This window comes from Zootoca vivipara, chromosome 2 (genome assembly GCF_965207765.1).
Source record: "Zootoca vivipara chromosome 2, rZooViv2.hap1.1, whole genome shotgun sequence".
In the NCBI taxonomy this organism is placed as follows: Eukaryota; Metazoa; Chordata; class Lepidosauria; order Squamata; family Lacertidae; genus Zootoca; species Zootoca vivipara.
This window is the reverse complement of record NC_142584.1, coordinates 117,342,642-117,366,929: the sequence shown is the minus strand read 5'-3', so window position 1 is coordinate 117,366,929 and position 24,288 is coordinate 117,342,642. Positions and strand designations below refer to the sequence as shown.

At 44.1% G+C, this 24,288-nt stretch overlaps 3 protein-coding genes across 3 annotated transcripts in view; all 3 read left to right on the top strand.

The window, feature by feature from the left end:
• Window positions 1-24,288, top strand: part of LOC118080166 (major histocompatibility complex class I-related protein 1-like) — a 194,200-nt gene that overhangs the window by 23,428 nt on the left and 146,484 nt on the right. The window lies entirely within an intron of this gene.
• Window positions 4,532-14,674, top strand: LOC148687175 (vomeronasal type-2 receptor 26-like). Its single transcript, XM_088664298.1, has 3 exons — window positions 4,532-4,767; window positions 12,126-12,252; window positions 12,709-14,674. The coding sequence occupies exons 1-3, from the start codon at window positions 4,642-4,644 to the stop codon at window positions 13,620-13,622; spliced, it is 1,167 nt and encodes a 388-aa protein (XP_088520424.1). The 5' UTR covers window positions 4,532-4,641; the 3' UTR covers window positions 13,623-14,674.
• LOC148687176 (vomeronasal type-2 receptor 26-like) lies at window positions 6,038-11,921 on the top strand. The gene is made up of 3 exons (XM_088664370.1): window positions 6,038-6,983; window positions 11,559-11,786; window positions 11,904-11,921. The coding sequence occupies exons 1-3, from the start codon at window positions 6,222-6,224 to the stop codon at window positions 11,919-11,921; spliced, it is 1,008 nt and encodes a 335-aa protein (XP_088520496.1). The 5' UTR covers window positions 6,038-6,221.

Here is a 24,288-nt window from a genome sequence, read left to right as displayed (position 1 = left end):
ATACAGGAAGACTCTTGCAAGCATAGCCAGGGTGATATTGCTGCTACTACGTCTACTGCTAAGGTTCCATGGGACTAGTGGGATGCTGAAAGCAAAATGCCCCTTGAATCTGGAACAGGAAAATGATCCGCTAAATTATTACCGACCAGGAGACCACCTCATTAGTGGGGTCATCTGTCCACAAGCTTGGAAGGATTTTCCATACGACTTTTCCCAACCCCCCAGAAACACAATCCTGCAGTAAGTGACTTTATGCTACCCAACCTGCATTCCGAAGAATTTCTGTTTATCAGGGACATCCCCTAATTTCTGGTCATCCCTGATAAAACCTTCTCCCTCCTTTCTTCCCCTATTGCCTTTGGAGGAGGCATTGCCATATTAAAAGTTGTGCAGGAGGGTTCCCCCACTGAGGGTGCCAAGCAGCAATTCTGAATCCTGTATTTGTACAGTTATCTACTGAGAAGATTAAATTTAAAAACTGTACCAAAAAGGTATTGTTGTGGAAATAAGGAATCTTGGGGATGGGTCAAATTTTATCCTTGCTCAGGGTGCCTTAATACCAAATTCAACCCCGGAGGAATATTTGGTGATCTGGAGTCAGCATCCAAGAGCATACTAGCCCCTTGGTATCCTGCAAACAGGGAGGTTGATTCTGAGCACTTTCCTTGTTTTGAGCCTGAGTTTAATTAGTACAAAGGCAGCATCTAGAGCACATGTACTAATCTGAGGTAGATTCATTCTGAACAGCTCAATATGATGATGATTATATACTAGGTTTTTTAAACATAGTTTTATGCAAAAAAAGGTTTTTCCTCCTGGTCTACAATTAAATGCCATTGCACAGCTTCCCCCACCTATTCCCGGCAGGACTGCCTAACCTAAATGTTCCAAGTGCTGTTGAATGTTTTTGGGTTACATGGTTTCTTAAATAAGTGCTAACATTCAGGGATTGATGGCAGTGTGAAACTCAGCATGTAAGGCAGGCACCCCCAAACATAGCTGCCAAGTTTTCGCTTTTCTCGCGAGGAAGCCTATTCAGCATAAGGGAAAATCCCTGTAAAAAAGGGATAACTTGGCAGCTATGCCCCCAAACTGCGGCCCTCCAGATGTTTTGGCCTACAACTCCCATGATCCCTAGCTAACAGGACCAGTGGTCAGGGATGATGGGAATTGTAGTCCAAAACATCTGGAGGGCCGAAGTTTGAGGATGCCTGATGTAAGGGGACAACTTCCTTCCCTGCAAACTCTATTGAATGTTAAAATCAGGATAGGGGCCCTACTAGGTAGTTCCACCACCCTAAGAAGTTAAGGGAGGGTGGCCCAACTGAGGGCGTTCTCTGTGGCAGTTCCTAAATTGTGGAATTCCCTCCTCACAGACGTGTCACTGCCATCTTCACCGCACAGTTTTCCGTGCACTCAGAAGACACACTTACTTACCCTGCCCTTTGATTTTTTTTTAAAAAAATATTTTTTATTTATTGAACATAAGAGCAACATATCATCAAATACTAGCAAACAAATACAGTTTCACCCTACCCCTCCCCAAAAACAGCCCCAACTACATCCAGGTAATTACATTAGTCATATAATCGACTTTTAAAAAAAAATTCTACAGTTGCTGGTTTAAAAAATATCATTCCACATGCTCCCACGTGTTTTAGGTGGTTTAAATGCATGTTCTTTCTTTGATGCATATGTAATAAAGGAGGACCATATTTTGTAAAAGTTATATAGTTTCTCACATTGTTTTCTTTCTGTTAACTTTTCCATCAAAATTAATTCCCAGACAAAGCATACCAAACTTCATATAGGTTCACGTTTAATGTTCTCCAGTGTCTAGCAACAGCAAGACGTGCTGCAGTTATAAGATGTACAATTAAGTCTTTGTCTCTAAGACTTTGTGCTTCATCTCAAATATAGAAAGCAGTGCTATTTTGGGATCTAAATTGATCGATTGAGATGTAATTTGTTCCATTTCCTGAAATATTTTTAACCAGAAGTTTTTAATCAATGGGCATTTCCACCACATGTGTATAAACGTTCCTTCATTCCCACAATTTCTCCAACATTGTGGAGAAATATTTTTGTCTATTTTGCTTAGCAATGTGGGGTGCGGGTACCATCTGTGGGTTAGCTTTAAGGTGTTTTCTCTTATTCGGGCAGAAATAGCTCGAAAGGGGGCTTTTTGCCACATTCCTTCCCACAAACCATCATCAATCCCTTCTCCCAAGTCTCTTTCCCATCTAGTCTTCAACCTGGAGGGCTTTGAGGTTGATAAATTTGCAATCGCTTTATAGATTAAAGCAATTAGACCTTTACCTCTAGGGTCTGTGGTATATAAAATATTTTCAAATGCAGTTAGTGACTTTGTCCCTTGTTTGTGGATTTTTGTGCTACTTATAAAATGGATGACTTGATGGATTACCATCCAATTGTGGGAAAAGTTTTGAACCTTTTCTTGTAGTATTAATCCAGACAAAGGGTTGTTTTCTTTGTAAAAGTCTTTAAGCCAAAACAGGCCCACATTTTCCCATTTTTCAAAGGGGAATGTTCTGTCTCTATTATAGAAAGTAGGGTGAAATGCCAATGGTATTACGGGGGAAGGCTGAGAGGCCATCCGTGGGAACCATTTCTTATAAACTTTTAGTTTAGATAATAAAAAGGGCTTTTCTATCTCAGTAAAAAAAAAAAATATTAAGTTGCCAAAATAGGACCCCTCTTATCGAATTCTGTTCATTTGGGTTTTCCATATTTAGCCAAGCTATTTGTTGAGCTATTTGATGTTGGTCTGAAGCTCAACATAAAAAAAACACACCAAGATCATGGCCACTGGTCCCATCACCTCTTGGCAAATAGAAGGGGAAGAAATGGAGGCAGTGAGAGATTTTACTTTCTTGGGCTCCTTGATCACTGCAGATGGTGACAGCAGTCATGAAATTAAAAGATGCCTGCTTCTTGAGAGAAAAGCAATGACAAACCTAGACAGCATCTTAAAAAGCAGAGACATCACCTTGCCGACAAAGGTCCGTATGGAGAGCTGGACCATAAAGAAGGCTGTTCGCCGAAGAATTGATGCTTTTGAATTCTGGTGTTGGAGGAGACTCTTGAGAGTCCCATGGACTGCGAGAAGATCAAACCTCTCCATTCTGAAGGAAATCAGCCCTGAGTGCTCACTGGAAGGACAGATCGTGAAGCTGAGGCTCCGATACTTTGGCCACCTCATGAGAAGAGACGACTCCCTGGAAAAGACCCTGATGTTGGGAAAGATGGAGGGCACAAGGAGAAGGGGACGACAGAGGATGAGATGGTTGGACAGTGTTCTCGAAGCTACGAACATGAGTTTGACCAAACTCTGAGATGATAATAGGATGGCATGCTTATTATCATCTCCTTCCGAGTCTCTTCTTCGTCAAGTTTGATCCAATCCCGGATCCATATTAGGGATGCAGCTTCATAATACAATTTTAAATCTGGAAGTAAGAAACCACCTCTTTCGTTCACATCTGTATCTCATTTTTTATCCTCGGTTTTCCCCCATTCCAGATAAATCTTCAAATTTCTCTTTGCCATTCTTGGAAGCAAGCATTCCTTACTATTATTGGTATTGTCTGAAAAAGAAGTAACATTCTTGGGAGTACATTCATTTTTATTGCTGTGATCCTTTATATATGTTCTATTTTTTGCCGTTAACCATATACCCAGATACTTTACTTTTTTATGTACTTCTATTCCTATCCTTTCTGTTATTTCTTTCTTTTCCAATTCTTTAAGATTTTTTAATAGCAACTTGGTCTTACTTTTAATTTACATCCTGCCACCTCACCAAACTCTTGGATTTTGTCCATTACTATAGGGAGAGAGCTTTTGGGGTCCTCTACAGTAATTCCCAAATCATCTGCAAAGGCCTTCAGTTTATCTTCACTCTTCTTTACTCTTATTCCTACTATTTCCTTGTCTTCTCTTATGTTTCTTTCCAGCACTTCCAGGACCAGAATAAACAACAATGCTGATAATGGGCAACCTTGTCTGGTTCCTTTTTGTATATTACATTTATTTGTTATTACCGAATTTATGATTATTTTTGCATGCTGCTCTGAGTTGACAGATTGCATCCCCCTGCTAAAGTTTACTCCAAAACCCATTTGCTCCATCACCCTCTCCATGAAGTCCCAAGAAACATCGTCAAGTGCTTTATCTGCATCTATAAACATCAGCACTGCTTTCTTCTCATTTCTCACTTCCAGGTATTCAATACATTTCTAATAGTGTCTTTAATTTGCCTCTCTGCAGGTTGTGAACGTGCCTCCCATTTTCCAGGAGGCACCTGGAGAAAATTCTGTTCTTTCTTGCATGCTGAGTTTGACCCATTAGATTGAAAGGGCCACTGGTATGAACCATTTGTATGAACCGACGTTCCTATAGAACATGGTGTATTGTTTTTATTGACAGGAAGATGAGGGGCTGAAATGACGGGTTTTTTATTAATTTATTTTCAGCTTGTCATCGATGGACACCACAAGGATCCTGTCCTTCTTGTTTGCCATCCAGGAGATTAACCAGCATCCCACACACTTACCCAATGTCACCCTGGGCTACAGCATCTATGAGGCTGCTTATGATGCCAGAACGACTACCGATGCCATGCTAGATAATATTCCAAGCTACAGATGTGGAAGACAGGGTAACGTGTTGGGTGTTTTTGAAGAAACCACTTCTGCAATCTCCAGCCAAATTTCCGGCATGTTGGGAATCTACAAAATGCCCCAGGTATGAATTGGGAGGGGAAGGGAGACCAGCTATGTTTCATTCCTCTTTGCAGCCTCTCCAGCAATGTTGGAGAGCCTTCAGACCTCCAGAGGTTTTGAAACTAAAAAGCCAACTACCCTTGGCTATCAGCTATGTTTGTTGGGATTGATGAGAATTGCAGTTCAGCCACATCCTTGGGACCCATTTTACCCCATCCCTACTTTACAGAGAAGTCAAAGGGGAAATGTTATATAATGAACTGAAAAAGATTTTTAAGTATACCTTTCCCAAAAAACCGGAGGCTTTTCTATTAGGACTCATAGGAGAGGAAATTGCAAAGGGAGATCAAAAATTATTTATGTATGCTACAACCACGACTAGGACTTTATTAGCCCCAAAATGGTAAGTACAGGAGATACTGATGATCGAGGAGTGGCAGATGAAAATGATTGACTATGCAGAATTAGCTTAGTTGACCTGCGGGATCCGAAACCAGGGAGAGACAAGGTTCCAAAAGGAATGGAGTAAATTTGTGGACTATATGGAGAAAAACTGTAGAAAACTGAAAACACTTGCAGGACTGAAATAAATCCTACGAATTTACTTTAAGTAGGTGGACTAAAAGGAACTGCGAGATAGAAGTGGGAAAGAAAACCGAATGATAGGAGGGAGGGAAGTCAAAGCTCGGCAGGGCAAGAGAAGTAGAATAGTTGAATAGATGATAAAATGAGATAATGTTGTTTTTTGTTGTGTTTGTTGTTTATTGTTTAGTTGTTGTTGAATGTTGTTTATTTGAAAATTTAATAAAATTGTTTTTTTTAAAAAAAGAGAGAAGTCAAAAGGGGGGCACCCAAAAAGAGAACTTACCAAAAAATAATAATCAAAGAACATGATAAGAACACTGGAATTGATTTGAAAAGACCTCAGCCTCTTTCTCTCCCCTTCCCTAGATTGGCAGTAGGTGAAAGGAGTATATTACTCATAAGAGGCTCCTTATACCGGTATTTGAGGAGTTCTTGTTTCTCAGAGCAGTGGGTGTCTGGCAGCCAACTGAGCAGGCAGGTTTAGGTGCCTGAGCTCCCCACAGAGTTTGTAGCTGCTTAGTTTCTGCCTCTGGTTTTGTACAGTGACTTGCTGTGATTCTTTGAAGACCCCCGAAGGTCCAGATACTCTGCTTTGCCCCAGTGTCCATTGGAATGACTTCCTCTTCGGTCACATTTACATATCATGGGGAGCTCCCAGTCCTCCTCTGAAGAGAGTTCCTCCATCAGAGGCATAATAGGCTTCCCAGAGACATCTGGTTGGCTACTGTGAGAACAGGATGTTTGACTAAATGGACCTTTAACATGATCTTGCAACAAGGCTCTTCTCAAGTATTCCTGAAAACAAGACACCGATGCTTTTCTTATTAGGTCAGTTATGGCATTGATTCGCAAATCCTTAATGACAACACCCAGTTCCATTTCATCTACCGGATGGTCCCAAAGAAAGAAACTCAGTACATGGGGATTGTCAAATTGCTGCTCCATTTTGGATGGATGTGGATCGGTCTCTTTGTTCCAGACAACGACAATGGAGAAAGATTCCTGAGTGCTTTCACACCTCTGATGATCCGCAGTGGGATTTGTGTGGCTTTCTTGGAAAGACTTGTGCTTTCATCTCTGAGAAAAAGGTCACCATTACATTGTAAACCAGCTGTCCTGAGACAAGTGAATGTGTATATTTACCATGGGGACTCTAAACACAGAGTTTATCCAATCATACTGTTACAATACATTCATGATGTGAGAAAACCTCAGGGGATAGTCTGGATCACGGCAGATCTTCTGGACATTGATGCGATGTTGTTTGGCGATATGAATAACTTCCTCCCTACCCAAGGTTCTTTGTCCTTTGTAATGAATACCCAAAAAAGGACAGAACATGTCTACTCTACTCAACTTTCATCTGAAGATAAAGCTGTAGCTGCACAGTTTTGGTCAAGAGCATTCCATTGTTCATGTTCAAAGGATGTGTTGTCCATGGAGGGTTGGACAAGATGCACAGAAAGGGAAGAATGGGGAACTTTGTCCCAGGAGGTGGTTGAGGCAATCTGGTCCCAAGACAGCTTCAGTACTTACTACAGTGTCCAACTTATGGCTCAGGCTTTGAATGCTGCATATTCATCCAGATCCAAATTGATGTTAATGGTGGGTGGAAGAGACAGATTGGAAATTCAAAGACTACAACCATGGCAAGTATGTTCGCTCCCCTTTTTGCAATAAGTTTTCCATCTCTGGGATCCCTCTTAGAGTCTGTATCATTTGTAGCTCGTATCATTCTAATTATTTAATATGCATAGCTGCCAAGTTTTCCCTTTTCTCGCGAGGAAGCCTATTCAGCATAAGGGAATTTTCCTTTTAAAAAAGGGATAACTTGGCAGCTATGATTATTTAATACTAGTAGAATTCAGCCCGTTTAAAAACGGGCGCTAGAACGCTGCTGTCGTGCAGCGCCGGCATGGGACGGAGCTTCGGAGGTCTCCGAAGCCCCGTCTCATGCGGGAGGTGCGCGGCGAGGCGGCGGGGGGGGGAGAGAAGCACTCCCCCCCCCGCCGCGCACCTGCCGCATGAGACGGGGCTTCAGAGACCTTCTTCGAAACTCCGTCCCATGCCGGCGCTGCGTGCCGAGGCGGCAGGGGGGAGGAGCGCTTTTTCTCCCCCCCCCGCCGCCTCGCCGGGCACCTCCCGCATGAGACGGGGCTTCGGAGAAGGTCTCCGAAGCCCCGTCCCATGTCGGCGCTGCGTGGTGAGGCGGCGGGGGGGAGGAGCGCTTCTTCCCCCCGCCGCCTCGCCGCACACCTCCCGCATGAGACGGGGCTTCGGAGAAGGTCTCCGAAGCCCCGTCCCATGTCGGTGCTGCGTGGTGAGGCGGCGGGGGGGAGGAGCGCTTCTCCCCCCCCCCGCCGCCTCACAGCGCACCTCCCGCATGAGACGGGGTTTCGGAGAAGGTCTCCGAAGCCCCGTCCCATGTCGGCGCTGCGTGCCGAGGCGGCGGGGGGGGGAGGAGCGCTTCTCCTCCCCCCCCGCCACCTCGCCGCGCACGCCAAGCCAGTCCCCGAGCCGAAGTGCGGCGCGGCGGGTGCTTTTCGCTGTTTGCCTCCCCCTTCGCTCCGGGAAGGCAAATGGCGAAAAGCCCCCGCCGCGCCGCACTTCGGCTCGGGGACTGGCTTGGCGGCGGCGGGAAAAAGGGGAGGAATTCCTCCCCTTCTTCCCGCCGCCGCCAAGCCAAAGCCGGCTTCCCTCGGCGCCTGCTGCCGCTTCGGCCGAGGAAGCGCCGTCCCATGCCGGAGGTGCGCGGCAAGGCTGCCGGGGGGAGCGCTTCTTTCCCCCGCCGCCTCGCCGCGCACCTCCAGCATGAGACTGGGCTTCGGAGCGGCGGTTGGCGGAGCGGCGGTTGGCCGTTGTCCCTCCGTCCAATCCCCGTGTCTCTGGGGTACATGCGCAGTACCCCAGGGACACACGGGACAACTGGACGCAGGGACAACATGGACATTATTATATAGGATGTTTAGATTTTGTGTGCCCTATGTTTAGTTGGATATGTTATGAAATTCTTGTTAGGGTTCGTCTCTCCATTTGTTTCCATAATAATGTGAAAACTAATTAAAATGTATATTTTCAGAAAAATTATATGGGAGGTGTTATGTACTGAGCTGAATCCTAGAACAATAGGATTCAGAATCAGCGGGAGCTACCCAATCCAACTCCAGGTGGAAGTGAATCCGCAACCTGATTGGCCTGCTGGAGCAGCCAATCAGGCGGCTGGCAGAAGTGAATCTGCTACCTGATTGGCCTGTAGGAGCAGCCAATCAGGCTGCAGGCAGAAGTCAATCCACAATATAATTGGCCCACAGGTGTAGCCCTGAAGTAGCCAAACACGCAAGGCCCATTGTGTAAATAATGTATATAAGCAGATGGTTTTGGGAAAAGAGCATTCGTCTTCTCTTCTCCTCCTTGATGACTATGAGCTGAATAAAGAGCATGAAATTCACTCTCGACTCCGAGTATATTTCAGGAGGTGTTAGAAAAGAGTATTTCCTTCAAAGCACGAAGTTGGGTATGAAAAAGTGCTAAGGAACATTCTCTCACAGTTTCGACTTCCAAAGTGTTTGTGGTCCATGTTGTCAATATGAATCAACTCAACTCAACACCTTTATTGGCATATATATAACACATGAGCCTTGGGGAGCATCTGAGGGATGAGGTCAAGGGCGTCGCCCCCTGCCCCGATCTCTCCCAGAGGGTGCTTACCTACTGGCTCCCCTACTAGGCTAGTGGGAGTCAGATCTGTCCCAGGCCGGGGACAGATGGCAAGAACCAATGCCTAAGCAACCACTCACATTCAGTTGTATTTAAATAAAGTTGTGGCCAAAATTAATGCCAAAAACCTTAAACTTAAAATATTGTGTAAAGTGTGAGTTATTGGGGGGATGTCTTGGAACCTCGGCACGCAAGTACAGGAGAGTCATCGCTCAGCAGGAACTGGATCACGTGTTGTTTATTGGAGGGGGCCCAGAGCCGCAAAGCTGGCTCCAATCTGGACGAGACAGATTGGAAATTCAAAGGCTGCAGCCATGGCACGTCTGTCCCCTCCCCTTTTTGCAAATACGTTGTCCATCTCAGAAAAAGTAGATGAGGTTCTATCCCAGAAGCTTTCAATTTATCCCATAACAGCCCTCTGGGAATTGAGTCAAAGGCGCACTTGAAATCAATAAAGGCCACATATAACTTTCCACTGTCAGATTTCATATATTTGTCTGCTAGAAATGCCAATAATAGGCAATGATCTATAGTCGATTTCTGTTTTGTGAAACCAATCTGTTCAGGACCAATATTTTTATTCTTTTTGATCCAATCCAATAGATAATGCTCCAGATATTTTGAATAGTGTTTGCTTATGGTAGAAAGAAGACTAATGGGGTGATAGTTGCATGGTTGCCCTGGATCACCTTTTTTATAGATTGGAATTATTATAGAAGTCAGCCATGATTTCGGTATTATTCCCTTTTGATCTATAAGCGTAAAAAGATTGGCAAGTGGTGGAGCCCACCAACCAGCATACTTTTTCAGAATCTCAGTGGGGATCCCATTGGGACCAGGGGCCTTACCAGATTTTAATTCTTCAATCAGTTCCATAATTTCATCAATGCCTAAAGAAGTCCACTTTGGAATCTTTAAGGGGGCTGGCTGATCATCGTTAAGTGAAGAGCAAGATGAATTGTTAAATATTTTACTGTAATAGTCAACCCAGAATTGGGGAGGAATAGTAGGTGCAATAGAAAGGGAATTATTGCTTAGATGGCCGGAAGTTATTTGCCAAAAGGTTTTATGGTCGTTCGTATTGATAGCATTAATTAAACGTGACCATTTTTTCAGATGGTATGCATTCTTTTTCTTGTCAATAAATTCATTATAAAAAGGATGTGAGGCATAGCTGCCAAGTCTCCTGTATTCCCCGGGAAATCTGTGAGCTGAGGGGTTAATAGCTCAGCAGTCGTCCTGGATCACGGGGCTTGTGACGTGTCATATAAACAGGAAACAGGAAGTACCTGTTTGCTGTTGTGTATCTGGAATATATGACACCGTATGTTTCTGTTCTGTCTGTTGTGTTGAAGCTTCAAGCCGGGATGGGTCTGTCTTCCCCAGGTTGGAGTTGTTTTAAGCAATAAATTCTCTGTTTTAATGAACAAGGGAGTGGAAAGTGATTTATTTACAGGCGCTGAAAGCTGAATAAGTTTCCGCAGCATGGACTGCTACGAAGCTGTTATCTAAACTTCAGAAGGGAAATTCCTGGACGTTTAGGAATGAGGCTTGACTTTGGGACGCAGAAGGAAGCGGGCTGGACACTCTGCTAAGCAGCTGGATTTGTGTGCAGGCAGGTAGATTGCCTGACACGGCTGCAATCATAGTTGTTTACCAATTGCTTAATTGGGCAACAAAACATTTTAAACAAAATCCCCGTTTTTCCAGCTGTTCCTAGCTGAAAAAAGGGATTTTTTTTGTTTTTTCCCGGTTTATTCTGGCGCGGTGGCCATTTTGGAACTGGGCGGAGCATGCTCAGAAGTGACTTTTGATGCTGCCCTGCCCAATTCCAAAATGGCTGCAGTGTGACTTCCGGTCTGCTACTTCCGCCCGGTCCCTTATTTCTCCGACAGCAACTTGGCAGGTATGATGTGAGGGCGATCTGGCTGCGACATCTGTCACCCCATTGATCGCCAGGGTTGATTCGGCTGATCTGGTTGGCTAGGCGGGTGTCCCCCTTCCTCCCTCACAGCTCCATGTGCATCCCTCCTGAAGCTGCGCACTTGGTGGAAGAGGACGACCATCCCAGATAGACGGAGTGTACTGTTATTCGGTCAAGCGTATACGATAGCTGTGCTCCCCTGCTAGAACCTCCAAACAATATGAATATTCAATTCATTTCTCCAAGAGGATTTAAAATCTGATAAAGGACCAGTTGTAATGTTGAAAAAGTCATACATAGCTGATACAAGACCACTCCTTCTAGGTCCTCAATTTAGGACAGTTTGTTCAAAATTGGTAAGAAGCTTGGTACTTTTTTTCCAACTATCAAAGAAAAGCGAGACGGCATCCCACAAAATATCCAACTTCATGAAAGGATTTGATCATCAATATGCCCATAATACACAAATATTTTGATTAAACATAGTTTACTATAATCTGTTATGGAGCTTGCACACACACCTTGAGTCCTCACAAGTAACCCTGATATCATGTTTTCTAAATGCTGGTGTTTTTCTGCCATTCTAGCTCCACACTTTCTTGAAAGAAATCCAGCTTTCCAATTCATCGATAGGAGGGTTGTATTTTGATAAGAATGGGGAGCTGACTGCCAACTTTGATATTTGGAACTGGGTCATATTTCCCAACAAATCTCAGAGCAGAATAAAGGTTGGGAGCATCGAGGGACAGGCATCTTCTGAGATAAAATTCACCATTAAACCAGAAGCAATTATGTGGCCAGGGAAGTCCAGCAAGGTCACTCCATTTCTTTCTTTCTTTCTTTCTTTCTTTCTTTCTTTCTTTCTTTCTTTCTTTCTTTCTTTCTTTCTTTCTTTCTTTCTTTCTTTCCCATCTTTTCTTTTGCTTAACTAGTTAACCCTTTACAGTTAGCAAAGTATAAATCCCATTATGTGTTTTTAAAATGAAACTTTATATTAGAAACAAGATGATGTATCCACAGTCCAACAAAATATGGAAGGGTCTCATTCCCATTTTTAAGCCATTTTTATTTGGCCATTTCCTTTAGTCAGGGCCTTCAGGTGATGACTGTAATTTATGTTGACCTCCTTTGATCCCCCTTCTCCTTGATTTTAGGTTGTGCCTCATTCAAGGTGCACTGAAAGCTGTCACCCTGGACATGCCAGAGTGGCTAAAGAAGGGGAGCCTATTTGCTGCTATGATTGTACTCCTTGTGCGGAAGGGACCATCTCCGTTCAGGAAGGTGGGTGACTCCAGAGAAAACGGAGAGGCTTGCTTGACCAGGCCAAAGGCCCAGGTGGTCCAAAGCCCTGTTCTCACCGTGTTGAATCTAATGCTTATGAAAAGCCCACAAGCAGGAATTGAGCACAACAGCTGTCAGGGGGAAAGCAGATATTTCAATATTTAAGCCGACATTCATAACTGAAAGATTTCTTCTTGATGTCCCCACTATCTAAAGTAAAAGGGGGTAGTGTCCAGAGAGTGACTCCCTTTGGCCATGGCATCCAGGCAATGGAATGCCCCTCCCCAGGGTCAGTTATCTGAGACCAGCGATGAGGTCATTCCAGCATCATTTTGTTTGTGGATTTAGTTTTGATTACGGGTTTACATGCTCTCCTGAAAGTGGAAGCTCTAGTTCTGTACTTTATGGATGGGAGAGTTTTGTTAGTGATACTGAAGTCCTTCTCCTTCTCCTCAGATGCAAAACATTGCACCAAATGCCCAGAAGATCAGCATGCAAATGAGGCCCGAGACAAATGTGTCCCTAAGATTATAACATTTCTCACTTATGAAGAACCCTTGGGGATCCTCCTGGTTTCCTTTGCCCTCTTCTTGTCCTTGACCACTGGTATTGTCCTAGGAATCATCATTAAATACATGGAAACTCCCATAGTCAAAGCTAACAATCGGGACCTCTCTTATATCCTCCTCATCTCCCTCCTGCTTTCTTTTTTGTCCTCCTTCCTGTTCATCGGCCGGCCAAGCAAAATGACCTGCCTTCTCCAACAAACAGCTTTCAGCATCATCTTCTCAGTTGCCGTCTCTTCTGTGTTGGCAAAAACCATCACGGTGGTACTGGCCTTCTTGGCCACAAAGCCAGGGAACAAGGTGAGAAGATGGCTGGGGAAGAGTCTGGCCAACTCCATTGTCCTTTCCTGTTCTGGTATGCAAGTTGTCATCTGCACCATCTGGGTGGGAATCTCTCCACCCTTCCCAGACTCCAACATGCACTCCCAAGCTGGAGAGATTATCCTTCTATGCGATGAAGGATCTGTTGCCATGTTTTACACTGTCCTTGGCTACATGGGCTTCCTGGCGGCCATCAGCTTCACGGTGGCTTTCCTGGCCAGGAAGCTTCCAGGGTCCTTCAATGAAGCCAAGCTGATCACCTTCAGCATGCTGGTCTTCTGCAGTGTTTGGGTGTCCTTTGTGCCCACCTACTTGAGCACAAAGGGGAAATATATGGTAGCTGTGCAGGTCTTCTCTATGTTGGCCTCCAGTGCTGGGCTTCTGGGCTGCATCTTCATTCCCAAGTGCTATATTATCATATTCAGGCCAGATCTGAACACAAAGGCACATCTAACTACAAAAATTGAAGGTGGTAGTGTCTGATTTTTAGCTTTTTAAAAGATTCTTAGCTTCATATAAAATATGATGTTAAGGTGGACCCTAGCCTGGTTTCTGTCAAGATAATTGGAAACACCATTAAGTTATGGAATCATAGATGACCTAAGAGTCTTGCCACAAATATCTCCATCATCTATACTTCCCAAACAACCGGTTTTAACAACCTGGTAGTAATAATAATAAAACCTATGAGTTCAGGTTGGAAATTTTGAGGAGTGGTCAAATCACATATTTCAGGGCAACTAAGACTAACTATCCTCCTCAATGAAGCAAGGATTGAGCTGTGAAGGAAGCTGTGCTATGTCAATGGTATTTTATCTGTAACACCTGTCATAACTTAGTAAAGGAACAAGAGTGAAGTAACAGAAACTAAGTAAAGCATTTTACCATCTACATATTCTAGAAACCTGAACATCTACCTGAAGTGTACCACTGATTTTTAGCAACTGAAGTTCAAGAAAAGCTGTGCATATAGTACTGTGTTTAAGCCTGTGACATCCTTTCATTTGCTTTAAGTAATAAGTCAACTTCTACCTAAAAGAACGCATCTCCAGACCCAACTTTGCTTCACAAACTTCTTCTTTCTGTAAATAAAACTTTTTTTATTTGATCAACTCCTTCCTAAGACTCGAAATCACAAAATTTTCGTTCACACAATTCCACCACATAATCTTCTGGGAGATATAGTAGGCATTCATATAACTGGTGTAATGTGAGGTGGGTCTGCGATATTTAATTGGAGGCAGTTAGCACCTCTTTTACATATTATGAATATAAAATCCATTTCACGTGTCTAGTCCTTCATATATATTGTTGTTCCAGACCTGGTGTGCTGGGAGAGTTAATTACTATCCTCCATTGTTCAGTTCATTGCAGTGTTTATCTGGATGGTACAAGGTCCATTCCATTTCTTCTTCTGTTTATCTAGTGTATGAGCTGCAGCCGTAAATAACTCACAGAACACATGTCTAGTCTCCGCCATTAAAATTCTGCTCTGGCCGCGGCACCGGAAGTCGCTTCCACGCAACTTCCGGACATGCGTGCTAGAAGCAACTTCCGGCGCCACTCTGCCCTTCTCCAAAAATGTCCGCAGCGCCAGAAGTCACTTCTACGCAGTTCCGGACATGCGTAGAAGCGACTTCTGGCACTGTGGCCATTTTGGAAATGGGCAGAGCGGCGCCAGAAGTTGCTTCTACACACTTCTGGACATGCATAGAAGTGATTTCTGGCACTGTGGTCATTTTGGAAATGGGCAGAGCGGCGCCAGAAACATGGCCGCCGGCAGGAGCTGCTTTCTGGGGGATTTACGGGAGATGCCCTGTATATGCCAGAGTGGCTAAAGAAGGAGAGTCCATTTGGTGTTGGAATGACCTCACTGCTGGCTGCAGGGGAGTACCATGGGGAGGGGCATTCCATTGGCAGGATGCCACAGCCAAAGAGATTCACTCTCTGGTCACTACCCCTCTAATTTCAGATAGTGTGGATAGCTGGATGAAAGCCTTCAGTTATGAACTCTGCTCCCTTCCCCTGACGCCCGTTGTGCTCAGGCCCTGCTTGTGGGCTTTTCATTGACATCTAGTTCAACACTTTGAGAACAGTATGTTGGACTACCTGGGCCTTTGGCCTGATCCAAAAAGCCTCTCCCTTTCCTTTTTTAAATATATATATATATATATAAAATAAACTTTATTGGTTTCAAAAAGTAATAATTACAATTAAATAAAAGAATATACAACCATAACATTATTGTTACATTTTCTTATTTCCCATTCCCATACAAATCTCTATAACAATACTTCTATGAAAAGTAAAGAACCACAGCATCAAAATTCAGGAGATGAAATCCACAATCAAGATGAAATCCACAAATGCCCTGCTGGCTGTAGGTGAGTGTCCCTGTGGAGGGGACTTCCGTGAGCAGAATGCCTCAGCCAAATGAATTCACTGTCCATTCAGTATTCCTCTAATTACAACCACAATTTTCAATGTTAGTGAACCAAGAAATCAAATGGAATATAGAAATGTTAAGACATTTTATTTATTTTTTGAATTTCCTAACAAACCTGGGAAGCTGCTAGCATGGCAACTAATGAAGAAACAAGGATTAAATTTTGTAAATAAATTAAAAATAGAGGGCAAAATAATAGTTGGTCTGTAAGGTGGCGCTGTGGGTTAAACCACAGAGCCCTAGGGCTTGCTGATCAGAAGGTCAGCGGTTCGAATCCCTGTGACGGGGTGAGCTCCCGTTGCTCGGTCCCAGCTCCTGCCCACCTAGCAGTTCGAAAGCACGTCAAAATGCAAGTAGATAAATAGGAACCGCTACAGCGGGAAGGTAAACGGCGTTTCCGTGTGCTGCTCTGGTTCGCCAGAAGTGGCTTTGTCATGCTGGCTACATGACCTGGAAGCTATACACCGGCTCCCTCGGCCAATAATGCGAGATGAGCGCGCAACCCCAGAGTCGGTCACGACTGGACCTAATGGTCAGGGGTCCCTTTACCTTTACCTTTAAGATATAAGAAAACAATTTGTAAGATATTATACAGAACAATATCGAGTCCGTAAGGAGAACAAAGATAGAATTGAAGACTACTTAAAGCAGAATAACTTACCTAAAATTCTGAAAGAGACAATCAATTATTTAAACGCACCAATAACAATGATGGAAGTACAACAGTCGAAACTAAAACAGGGAAATTGCCAGGACCAGATGGACTATCAGCTAAGTATTATAAGTATTAAAAGAAACTACAAGATTTTCTGGCACAAGATAGAATGAATGAAAAATTGCCAGATTCTTGGAAGGAGACATATATCACGCTAATTTCAAAGCAAGACACAGATTTACTTTCAGTTAAAAATTACAGGCCCATATCTTTATTAAATAATGAATATAAGATACAGGGTGAGTCTTTTAAAAGAGGCCCCATGGAACATGTGTACTCTGTATCCACAGGGCCTTTATACCCCACCCATCTGGCTGGGTTTCCCCAGCCACTCTGGGCAGCTTCCAACAGAAAAATGAAATAAAATAACCTATTAAACATTAAAAGCCTCCCTAAACAGGGCTGCCTTCAGATGTATTCGCCAATATATTGACACACTGTATGATTGGTGTGTTGAAAGATTTAATTCACCAAGATCAGGCTGGCTTTCTTCCTGGCTGCCAGATGAAAGATAATATAAGGAACTAGCTGGCCCAGCCACGCGTTGCTGTGGCTCACCCCTGTGATTGGCCCCACCCGACCCATGAATCTTCCATCCAAGCCAGGGCTTCACGTGACAAATGCTGTTGATGACCCATCTAAGATAAATTATTTGCATGAGCTGACAGAGGTTGCCTTGGTGATGGGCTGTGATTTGAGGAGTCAGGAAAAGAGGGTTTTTAGCAAGGTGTGCTGGGAAGAAGATGACTCTTGGACAGGCTGACTGAAGGCTGGCAGGGAGAGATGCCTTGCTCTTGAGTGCTGCACTTACCTGGTTCATCACTGTGAGAACAGGGCTATGAACTAGATGCCCTCTCCCTTTCCTCTGGAGTCACCCACCTTCCTGAATGGAGATGGTCCCTTCCGCACAAGGAGCACAATCATAGCAGCAAACGGGCTCTCCTTCTTTAGTCACTCTGGCATATCCAGGGCGACAGCTTCCGGTGCATCTTGAATGAGGCATGACCTACAAAATAAGGAGAAGGGGGATCAAAGGAGATCAACAGAAATAACAGACATCATCTGAAGGCCCTGACTGGAGAAAGTGCTGAAATAATTTTTTTTAGAATACTGATGCCAGGTTAGAAAACTTAAAAATGGTAATGAGACCCTTTCAAATTTTGTAGGACTGTGCAGAGGTCATCTTGTTTCTGACATAAAGTTTCATCTTTAAAAAGAATAAAGGTATTTAGAAAAGGTCAATTAATTAAACTCTCTATTGCCTTTTTAACTGTGTGTGGGATTTATTGTTCCTGTTTGCTGCTATGATATGTCTTTTTGTGTTTTTATAAGCAGTTGGCATTATTGGGCAGCTGTTAAAGTCCACATGCCAGGTATGGCTCCTCTGTCAACTTTGGGCCCATTGATGCATTGTCATCTCTCCCTCTGAGTGGATGAAAAGGGGAAAGTGTAAGGGCAGCCTCTCCACTCTTTGCTCCTCTCCAACTGAATTCCTATGCAAAACAGAGAAAGCAAGGAAAAGAGCAGAGATGTACCCATCTGGGAAGTGGCAGTCTTCCTGGGAATGGCCACCTTAGGGATAATATAAAATGGGCCCCTAGTGGGAAATTATCCAAATTTAGCAAATTTAGCCTGTGTGGTGTAGGGGTTAGAGGGTTGGAAAAGACCTCGGGAGACCCAGGTTCCAATTGCCACTCAGCCATGAAGCTTCCTGGGTGACCTTGGGCCGTTCACTTCCTCTGAATATGTCCTGCTTCGCAGGGTTATTGTGGCGATAAAACAAAGAGGCAGCAAACCATATATAGCATTTTGAGCTTCGTAGAGAAAAGGTGGGCATTTCTGCTTGTGGAACAGGATTAATATGCCAGTAATGATTAAGCATGCATATATATCAACCTCTCTTTTAAACTTTTGAATGGACACCAAAATGTGTTTTTTTATTAAAGATTTTCTTGATTTACAAAAATATGTGCAATGTCTCTCATACCATTTTTACAAGTCAGTTTCATTTGTTGAGTCATTGCCCACTCACACATGAAACAAAGACCACCACAGCCAACCATAAATGAACAACCATACCCTAAGCCAACCCCAACAGCACTGACAAAAAACCCCACATACATTAAGTCCAACATGGTTTTTATGTTACATTGCCCATTTCTGCTGAGATAAACCCTCTCACTCCTAATGCAGACAGGAAACAGTGATCCTTTTTCCATACATGCAGGAGAATAAATTGCAGGGGGGCAGAATAAGTGTACCTTCTGGGAGTGATACCTATTCCAAGCTGTTCTCACTTCAGGCTATTAGCACTCCGCGCATGTTTACATACTTGTAATCTGTTTGTATGCTCTAGGGCAGAGCCATGACTCCAATTCAAGCATGCCATCAGCCAGGCAGGAGTCTGAAAGCAAGTGATTTGGAATGTTTTAGTGGGATGCTACAGAGTTTATAAACCTAACCAAGCCTTAAATGGAGTTGCTGGATAGTTAAAAAGTGTCTTCATCCAATACACACATTCTGCTTCATGAAAGGAGACAGTTGCAGCAAGCAAATATTCCACCACCATCACTATATTTGCATGCTGGTAGAAGCTTTCTGACTGGTAATTCTGCCTCTCATGCTAAAGCTTCAGGAGCACATTAAAAACAAAACAAGATTATAGACCCACTGGAAGTCTAAAATAAATGAAACAGCACCTGGGTTTTCCTTGATTTTCTTAAATACTAAAAGCAGATTTTATAAACATTTTTATAACCCTGCCCATCTGGTTGGGTTTCCCCAGCAACTCAGGGTGACTTACAGTATATATAAAAACATAGTAAAACATCAAATACTAAAAACCTCCTAATACAGGGCTGCCTTCAGATGTCTTCTAAAAGTTATATAGTTCTTTATCTCCTTGACATCTGAAAGGAGGGTGTTCCACAGGGAGGGTGCCACGACGGAGAAGGCCCTCTGCCTAGTTCCATGTAACTTTGCTTCTCGCAGTGAGGGAACTGCCAGAAGGCCCTCAGAGCTGGAGCTGAGGAATGGGAGTGGAGGAGCTCCTTCAGATTTACTGGGCCAAAGTCGTTTAGGGATTTAAAGGTCCAAACCAACACTTTGAATTGTGGGCAGGTAAGATCTCAGCTTGTGTACCAGATGGAGCTGGTAGGCAGGATTAACCAGTGCCTCCTTGGACAGCTGTGAGTCCAAAATGACTCCCAAGCTGTGCACCTGGTTCTTCAGGGGCACAGTTACCCCATTCAAGACCAGCACCACCCCCACCCGCACTCCTGTCTCCCGATAACAGTACTTCTGTCTTGTCAGGATTCATCCTCAATCTGTTAGCTGTCATCCATCCACCAACCGCCTCGAGACACTCACACAGGACATTCACCCCCTTCAATGGTTCCGATTTTAAAAAGAGGTAGAGCTGGGTGTCATCCGCACATTGGTGAACACTAAGCCCAACCCCCCTGATGATCTCTATATTCTTCTTCATGCTCAGGCTATGAACTAAAACATCAAGATTGCTGGAGAACCAGGCTGCTGGTGATCTAGTTGCAGGAGTTTATTGGCCAGTGCCGTTACCATGGATGAATGCAGATGTATCATTGTGACATCAGTGTATGATGTCACAGACAGAATGAGCCAGTTAAAAGTCTTCAAAGAACCTAAAAATCAGATACTACCACCTTTGCTTTTTGTATTTAGATGTGCTTTTGTGTTCAGATCAGGCCTGAGGATGATAATGTAGCACTTGGGAATGAAGATGCAGCCTAGAAGCCCAGCACTAGAGGCCAACATAGAGAAGACCTGCACAGCTACCATGAACTTCCCTTTTGTGGTCAGGTAGGTGGGCACAAAGGTCACCTTTGGAATACAGGAATAGGTGAAGCTGTCAAAGGCATTTTATACTTGACTAGGAAGAAACACCCTTTTTGCATAAAAATACAAAATGAGACATGAGATGATGGACAGTGCTTTAGCTGCTGCCTTTGTATTAATGAAACTGAATTCCAAAATATTGAAACGGTTCAGAATTAAGCTCTCTGTTAGCAGGATACCAAGGGGTCACTAGGTACTTGGTTGCTGACTCTCAATCCCCAAATCTTCTTCCAGAGGCAAGAGGGGGGCAATGGAGAGAGAAGGCTTTCATCAGGGATGGCCAGATCTTAAATGATGTCTCTGGCAAACAGCCATAAATGTGAACGAAGGCTGGGGAACATAAAGTCACTTACGTCTTAACAGTGTTTTGGGGAGGAATGGAGAACTTGAATGGGTAAGTTCTATAACTTGGAAATATGACCCCACTAATGAGGTGGTCTCCTGGGCTGAAATAATTCAGCGGATCACTTTCCTCACTCAGATTCAGAGGGCATTTTGCTTTCAGCATCCCTCTGGTTCCATGGGGCATAAGCAGCACAAATAGCAGCGGCACTAATATCATCCTGGCTATGCTTGCAAGAGTCATACACTCTTGTGACAGCAGGGACATTAGAAGCACAGCTGGACTCCTACAGTAGCTTCAGAAGCAAAGGTAGAAAAAGGAAACCGCCTGCAGAAATGAACCCTGCCAGCCCCAAATCTCTCAGGTCAAGCTTCTGACATTTATGACCCAGTTCTTCTTACAGGCTTGTGACAATAATATATCATTCTGCCTGTGGTTCTGATGTTTATGTTATTTGTGGATTCATAGGCCATAATAATAATAATAATTTATTATTTATACCCCGCCCATCTGGCCGGGTTCCCCCATCCACTCTGGGCGGCTTCCACCGTTGGGGAAATCCCTGGAGTAAATCAATTATCATGATCTTGATGATTCTATGGATAAGAAGGTCCACCTGCTCTACAACTCCCTGGAATTGGTGTGTGACTCAATGGGCAGCTGCAGAGCCAAAGCAAAACATTGGCTTTATACAGTAGCAATAATATTTACATTTGGTAAAGGCTGCTCTCCAACTGGAGTGCTCGCAGGCCAGTGTTTCCAAGTTATCAGTGTTTATACTACTTTTTTTAGATTTGCTTTGAGACAGTCTTTAAACCTCTTTTGTTGACCACCAGCATTATGCTTTCCATTTTTAAGTTCGGAATAAAGTAGTTGCTTTGGAAGACAACCATCAGGCATCCGCACAACATGACCAGTCCAACGAAGTTGATGTTGAAGAATAATTGCTTCAACACTGGTGATCTTTGCTTTTATTGACCTGACTAAGGCTTTCAACAACAATCGTAATGCCCTGTGGACTGTCCTTCTGAAAATTGGCTGCCCAGATGAAATTGTGAACGTCATCCTGCTCCTCCATGATAATATGGCAGCAGCAATCGCAGATAACAATGGCTCTCAAAGTGAACCATTCATAGTGGGATCAGGTGTTAAACAGGGTTGTGTTATTGCCCCAACTCTACTCATTATTTTCATTGCCATAGCTGATCCAAGCTGTTCTCATTTAAGGCCATGAGCACTCTGGACTTGTTCACTTACTTGTTATTTGTTTGTATGCTCTGAGACAGGGCCATGACTCCAATTCAAGCATGACATTAGCCAGGCAGGTGTCCGAAAGCAAGGAATTTGGAATTTTTTCTTGGGACATGACAGAGTTTATAAACCTAACCAAGCCTTAAATGGAGTTGCTGGATCTTTAAACAGTGTCTCCACCCAAAACACACATTCTGCTTCCTGAAAGGAGCCAGCTGCAGCAAGCAAATATTCTACCACCATCACTGTATCTTCATGCTAGGAGAAGCTGTCCCACTGATATTTCTGCTTCAGGAGCACACAAAGAACAAAACAAGATTATAGACCCACGAGAGGTCTGAAATAAATGAAACAGCATCTTTGGGTTTTCCTTGATTTTTTAACTATTAAAAGCAGATTTTATAAATACAACCATTTTAATAATTACAACCCTGCCCATCTGGCTGGGTTTTCCCAGCCACTCCGGGTGGCTTACAGAATATATAAAAACATAGTAAAACATCAAACATAAAAAACTTCCTGATACAGGGCTGCCTTCAGATGTCTTCTAAAAGTTATATAGTTCTTTATCTCTTTGACATCTGAAACGAGGGCGTTCCACAGGGAGGGTGCCAGTACCGAGAAGGCCCTCTGCCTGGTTCCCTGTAACTTCACTTCTCCCAGTGAGGGGTCTGCCAGAAGACCCTTGTAGGAGGACCTCAGTGTCTGGGCTGGATGATGGGGGTGAAGATGCTTCTTTAGGTATACTGGGCCAAAGTCATTTAGGGCTTTAAAGGTCAGCACCAACTCTTTGAATTGTGCTCAGAAATGTACTGTGAGCCAATGAAGTTAATTTAGAATCGCTGTTATATGGACCTGGCGGAGATAATCAGAGCATGCTCCACTCTGGCTAGGCAGCTTATGGGCAAGTAGTGTCTCAGCTGGCATACCATATGGAGCTGGTAGACAGAGTTAACCTGTGCCTTCATGGACAGCTGTGCGTCCAAAATGACTCACCTGCATACCTGGTCCTTCAAGGGCACTTGGTCCTTCAGGGGCACAATTGCCCCATTCAAGACCATTCAAAACCAGGGGGTCGCCCATGTCCGCCCCCGTAAAACAATACTTCTGTCTTGTCAGGATTCAACTTCAATCCGTTAGCCACCATCCATCCTCCAGCCACCTCCAGATATTCACACAGGACATTCACCGCCTTAACTGGTTCCGATTTTAAAGAGAGGTAGAGCTGGGTATCAACCTCAAACCGACGAACACCCAGCCCAAACCACCTGATGATCTCTATATTCTTCTTCATGCGCAGGCTATGAACTAAAACATCAAGCTTGCTGGAGAGCCAGGCTGCTGGTGATCTAGGTGCAGGAGTTTATTGGCCAGTGATGTTACCATGGATGAATGCAAATGTATCATTGTGACATCAGTGTATGATGTCACAGACAGAATGAGCTTCAAACACCAGCAAAGTGAGAGACAGTTAACAGTCTTAATGCTGTGGGTATTCATGGCAGATGATGTAAAGTTAAAACATGGGGGCTATGGTATCTTTTACCAAAGGTTGCAGTTGTCTAGAGAGCAAAAATGAATTAGATGGATGAAACAATAATATTCAGAACATGGACTATATACCTGCTGAAGGTCTTGGGTTCAATTCTTGACATCTGCAAACCATCCTGAAGTCTTTAGGGCAGGAACAGGACTGTAAGAAACCTTTCCTTGCCTTTATACTTTCCTAGGCAACCAGCCAAAAGCCACTAACAGCATTCTGACACCAGGCTCGTTTCCACTTTAACAACGTATTTTATGTGAAGCTAAGAATCATCAAAGAAGCTAAGAATCAGACACTGGCACCTTCACTTTTTGTAGTTAGATGTGGCTTTGTGCTCAGATCAGGCCTGAGTATGATAATGTAGAGAAGACCTGCACAGCTACCATGAACTTCCCTTTTGTGGTCAGGTAGGTGGGCACAAAGGACACTCAAACACTGCAGAAGACCAGCATGCTGAAAGTGATCCACATGGCTTCATTGAAGAACCCTGGAAGCTTTCTGGCTTTCTGGCCATATCTACTAGGGATCAGCGGCGGCGCGCCACCGGAAGTTGCGTAGAAGCGACTACGGCCACCACCAAGATGGCCACCGGGCACGCGTAGAAGCGACTTCTGGTGCCGCTCAGCCCTATTTCCAGTGCCCACACATGGGCAAAGCAGCACCCAAAATGGAAGCTCCCTGGCAAGTAGGAAATCCGGTCGATTTCCGGGATTTTTCTCCATTCGGGAGAACAGCGGGAAACGGATTAAAATCCAGGGGTTTCCCACAAAAAACGGGGGACTTGGCAGCTACGTTTCTGGCTAGGAAAGCTACTGTGAAGCAGATGGCCGCCAGGAAGCCCATGTAGCCAATGACATTGTAAAACATGGCATTGCATAGAACAGGGTCCCTAAACTAAGGCCCGGGGCCCGGATGCGGCCCAATCGCCCTTTGAAATCCGGCCTGCAGACGGTCTGTGAATCAGCATGTTTTTACATG